The sequence below is a fragment of the Hippocampus comes genome, unplaced genomic scaffold (genome assembly GCF_001891065.2).
Source record: "Hippocampus comes isolate QL1 unplaced genomic scaffold, H_comes_QL1_v1.1 scaffold174, whole genome shotgun sequence".
NCBI lineage: Eukaryota > Metazoa > Chordata > Actinopteri > Syngnathiformes > Syngnathidae > Hippocampus > Hippocampus comes.
The window spans coordinates 9,390,774-9,395,918 of NW_017805983.1; the positions used below are offsets into that span (position 1 = coordinate 9,390,774).

The following is a 5,145-nucleotide window of genomic DNA, read 5'->3' on the forward strand; positions in this document are numbered from 1 at the left end:
AAAAAAAAAAAGATTAAAAAAAAAAAAAAACTTTGTCCGACCTACCGACCCTATGGTGAAATTTCATGTTACCGGAAACACACTCTTTTTTGTTTGGCCTTATTAGAACAGGTATTTTCTGCACGAGTCGGAGCCACACCGGCACTCCACTCGAATCCTCTTCTTTGGCGAACTGGGGACACCCGCTAAGGTGAAACTGGAATCCATCTTGGAGCTTTCTGTGTCAACTGGATTAACTGGAAGTAAAGGGAATAAATAAATCACCTTTTTTTCCTCCTCATGTTATCCATCCAGACTAAAATCATTGAAACCCAAGTAAAAGACATTAATTTTACCACCAGTTTAGAATATTTTTTTAAAGTGATAGACCTGTTACACATGGTTTACAAAAAAATATTCTAAAAATGCTGAGTAAAAACCACTCACTTTGCATTTTGTAGTCAAAAGTGAGTTCCTCTCCTGCACGAATGGCTCGTGTTGAAAATAAAGCAATTCTTGGGAGCCTCTCATCAAGGTTGTCAATAAACACATTGAATACCTGCAGGTTTGGGTTACACTACAAAAACAACAAAAGATGTAAATGTGATACAAGTTATATCCACATAACTGTCAAAATGCTGTACAAGGTCACTTAATATACCCACACTGTGGTTGACAAAGTGAGAGACGTTGCCTTGGTGAGCAGCATCCACTGTGTATACATCCTCCACATAGTCCAGATCAAAAAGGTACGTAGAGCCTTCGCGGTCGTATATGTGACCTCGTTTCTCTGCTTCATCTGTCGTGATGATCTGACAGAAACAACACATGACTTATCTGTCGCCTGTGAAACGGCACTTAAGTTCAACTACGCTAGCATCCCGCCGTTCCATAATAACGAAGCTTTATAAAAGTCAAATAAACACAAGAAAGTACCAAAGCAAAGCTGTGGAATTACAATTATTATATACTGTATAAAGAAATGTATGCATCACATACATTTATCATTTGTATTAAAATTGTTCAGCTATCTTGCACATAACTGACCACTGTGCGCTATTATTGCTCTGATTTGGAGGATGTCAGTCCTCTACAATGTACTCTTGTAGTTTTAAGGGGACGTATTATGTCTTTGTATCCAAATCGTTGGGCCTCTGGAGGGTCTTGCAACTAAGTAAATTAAACTTTCATTATACTGCCTCCACACAGTCTCTACACCCATGACTTCATATATTGGCTTGGCAAAGAGCCACCACTTTCAAGCCCCAGTTGGACTGCACTGTCTGAAATTCTTGTTAAAGGGCAATGTGTCCGCTGCAAACGCCACATGTTTGGATCCACCACATTAAAAGATGAGTGCAATTCAACGATTTGGCGATGTAGTGTTTACTGCTATACATGAGGGAATATAGAATCCATGCTGTCTTCTTGGAGGCTCACGTTGACTTTTGCAGTTAATACTTCTTGAGACAAGGGGCTCAAAATGTGCCACCCCTTGCTCCGCTCAAGTTGTCATGGTACCGAAATATGTTTTGATCATTGGCCCAGCAATACATGGAACAGGGTGAGCAATTGTTTGCTTGCATTACTGAATGGCTTGCTCAAAACAGGCTAATTTTAGCAAGACACAATAAAAAGACATAAAATGTGGTGCGTACATTGCACTTTTGATGCTTTTTGGGTTATTTTGACGAAAGAATGTCAAATGCCTCCCCCGAATACAATAAGACATCATTAATGATTACATACACAGCCAGACTTTCTCTTACCTCTCCCACATACTCCATGACAAATGTGTTCTTCTTTATATGCTGCAGCGTGCGAACTCCCCATCCCCGACCGTTGTCCGTCTTAAAGATACCTAGGTCAAACTGAATGCCTTTTTGGACTACTCTGTTTGGGCAGTCTGAGCTACAGAGGCACTGGGAATTACACTCATATATTGGTTTTCCTGGTCTGATCCGGACTTGGCCATGTTCATTGTAAGCAATCCGATGCAATGATGCGCCAGGACAGCATCCGTTCACTGGCTCCTCGAAACAGTTCTTGCACTCACAGCCCACAGCCATTTCATTAAAAACAATGCCAGGGCCTGCTTTGTAGTTGTTGATGTATGTGAAGTTCTTTGGTGGACCTTCAAGGTCGACATCGTTCATGACAAAGATGCGGCCGGGGTGGCTGCAGGTTTGGTTCAACAGAGTCTCCCAGCTCTTCAGTCTCTGACGGAGTTTAGCTTTTTGAACTAGGAATGTTGAAATTTCCTTATCTAGCTTTTTGGGGATGGAATGTCTTTTCTGGCGCTGCAACTCCTGATCCAGGTCCAAGTGGAACTGCTTCATCAGTATGGGGCATTTGAGATGCCTCTTGGGCTCCCAGCTGTTGACTGACTCTGAAAAGCCGCGCCATTTGACCAGGTAAAATTCTTCTTCCTAAAATAAACATCCTATGTCATTTTAGAACTCAAAGCCATAAATTTCAATTACATCTCGGGATAAAATAATGCAATCTATTCCCTTGTGACTTCCAGTAAACAGAAAAAAGGCAGGAGCTTGTTTATTCGTCTACACTGGTACAGCATGTAATACAAACACAATTCCCAGTCAATTTTATGGACATGTATTGTGTAGATTTCATGGTGTAGATCAGGATAGTAGGGCCAGGAATTTTTTTTAAAAATCATGTCTTACTTTTCCCTTAGTTGTTAGGGAGTTGTCAATCCATTTGCACAGCTCACTACATAATGTACAGCACTTTGTATGCATCGATGGCTGTTTGAAAGTGCTCTATAAATACAGTTGAGTTGAGAGTTGAGTTGAATACTGCCACAAAAAAGATTGGAGTATAGTATATTTGACAGCAACTGATTGACCAACAAAATTAACCCACTGTAGTTTTTCTATTTTATGAATGCAATTTTATTTTAACAGTTTGGGCAGGCTTTTTTTGAAACCGTGTTGTTCAATTTGATCCTATGTAAGATTTCATAAGAAAGTTTCATACAAATGATGATGAATAAAAAGGTATCTCACCTTTGTCTTTTTGTAGTCACAGAGAAACTCCACTTCATACTCATTGACATTGGCCCTTGTTATTCCCAATGCTTTACATTTAAGCCCCTCTCGGCGACACACGGCTTCAAGGTCATCCCACGACATCTTGCTGGGGACACTGCAATCTGAAAAAGCAGACGACTTTGCACTCTTACAGTCACACGGCATGTGGGGTTTAGGGAAAAATCTCTCATTGTGGGGGTACAGCGAATCTTTTTTTTTTCTGCACTCTGTCAAAGTAATAAGCAATAGGTCACTGTGACGTCATGATCACCATTTGTCCAAATTCATCCATCCAAAGTGGACATTACTAATGTAATTTTACTTTGAATAATACCATATTTAAGATATGCTGAAGCTGTCTCACTTTCCACTATAAGAGTGACACATAGGTTATAACCAAAAGAAACCAAACAATAGTAACACATTTTGCACAACCAACCAAATATCATATTGTTTATTGTAAAGGATGTACTGTATAGAAAATTAAACGTGGATGTTCTTGGTACAGTGATGAACACAATTGCAATTCTCGTATGTCCGTTTGTCCATTAAAATTATTTCTATTACAAGTTAGGCACAGATAAAATATGTAATGATATTGTTGTACATATTGTACAAACGTGTTCTAAAGATACCGATACCCTTAATTTTTTTAAAGAATAGTCACACAATTCATCAAGTATTCAGGCTCGGTTTCAACAAAAAATGAGGATTTGTAGCAACCGTCTCAACGTGACAAAGATCTGAAACAGTTTTAACTATCGGACTAATGTCTAACAGGTTTGATATGTAATTCGGGAATAACATTTAAACGAATATCTGCTTATTATCTTGCGAATTCAAGGAATCGCGACGAATTTGGTGAACAAAAGTTAAAACGCGTCCGCATGTTTAACTTGGCGGACACTAATCCAGATATGGCAGGGCGCGAGTTTATTTTGTCTGCACAATTTTGGCAACTTCACTTAAACTCGCAACACAAACGAAGAATACCATGACATAACTCAATATTAACGAACATAAAAAAATATCACACATATTTTGAGAAGACTGTCTCAAAGGGAGACTGCGTTTTAACTACAACAATCGCGCGCGGTTTTATCTGCCTCTGGGCCTATCGTGATATTACACCGCGTCGCTGTTGTGGAAATTTAACTTTGGCGTGCATAAAATTCTGTAAAGAAGGAAGCAAGAGATTGTTAAAAGCAACCACACAAAATAGTTTGCCATTCGAAATGCTAGGTTCCCTGAATTACCGTTCGAAATTTCCGCCATGTTTTCCACGCAGCCGCCAAAAATACATAGCCGGGGAAGACTCCACAGCAGAGGATACTGTCTCGACTGCGAATTGGTTGAACGTTTTCTATCAGCCGTCTCATTGGTCCATATGTTGCCCTCTCCTCCTTCTTCCGCCCATTCTTCTTCTTCGTTGGCTGTCTTCTTCTTCTATTGTATGTCTTTTTTTTCCTGGGGCGGTGGCGGGAAAGGTCAATTTAACCTTAATTAAAAAAACAACTCCCCAAACAAACCACTAAAATCAAGGGAGAATAAAATAACAAAAATAACCATAGCCTAAAGTTTCTTAACTAGCTACACAAAATGTACTTGCTTTTGGGGTCGGACAAGCTTGAAGTGTTAATCGAGCTCCGATCCAGTCGTGGGCGCTGTGTAGTTCATAGGCAACAATTCAAGTGCATCTTGGCGCTCGCTCCAAATGTTGCAGTCATCTTGCGATTTGTTTTCATGAGTAAGCAAGAGCCACTGAACAACGAAGACGAGTTGTTCAGACTTCCACCGATATGACCGTTTTTGCTTTGCTGATCTCGATTTTTCTTTGCGATTAAAGTGAACGTAAGGTAAACCGTACACGTGCAAACAAGTTCACGTTATTGAATCAGGTTTGTCGCGCTACTGTAAATACTTTGTAAAAGTCCGAAAGTGGAGTAGTGACATATGAGATAACAAGAATATCTACAGTAAACCAGGCTATTTACAGTTCAAGATCATTAAACTTGATGCACAGTAGAAGTGCTGTTTTTGACGATGTGGGTGTAATAATGACAATACAAGATGCCAATAGCCAATTTTTATTTTATATATATATATATATATA

At 39.5% G+C, this 5,145-nt stretch overlaps 2 protein-coding genes across 3 annotated transcripts in view; one reads left to right on the plus strand and one right to left on the minus strand.

Moving 5' to 3' along the window:
- Positions 1-71: 71 nt before the first annotated feature.
- Positions 72-4,393, minus strand: suv39h1a (SUV39H1 histone lysine methyltransferase a). Its single transcript, XM_019890588.1, has 6 exons — positions 4,289-4,393; positions 3,009-3,154; positions 1,749-2,408; positions 645-791; positions 427-556; positions 72-236 (listed from the first exon to the last, which is right to left on the minus strand). The coding sequence occupies exons 1-6, from the start codon at positions 4,305-4,307 to the stop codon at positions 103-105; spliced, it is 1,236 nt and encodes a 411-aa protein (XP_019746147.1). The 5' UTR covers positions 4,308-4,393; the 3' UTR covers positions 72-102.
- Positions 4,394-4,580: 187 nt separating this feature from the next.
- LOC109528448 (protein-serine O-palmitoleoyltransferase porcupine-like) overlaps positions 4,581-5,145 on the plus strand; it is a 9,192-nt gene continuing 8,627 nt past the window's right edge. Inside the window, exon 1 of one of the 2 annotated variants that reach the window (XM_019891049.1) lies at positions 4,581-4,888. The gene's annotated coding sequence lies outside the window, so the exon portion shown is untranslated. The remainder of the gene's footprint in view (positions 4,889-5,145) is intronic. The other variant, XM_019891047.1, reaches the window with a different exon arrangement.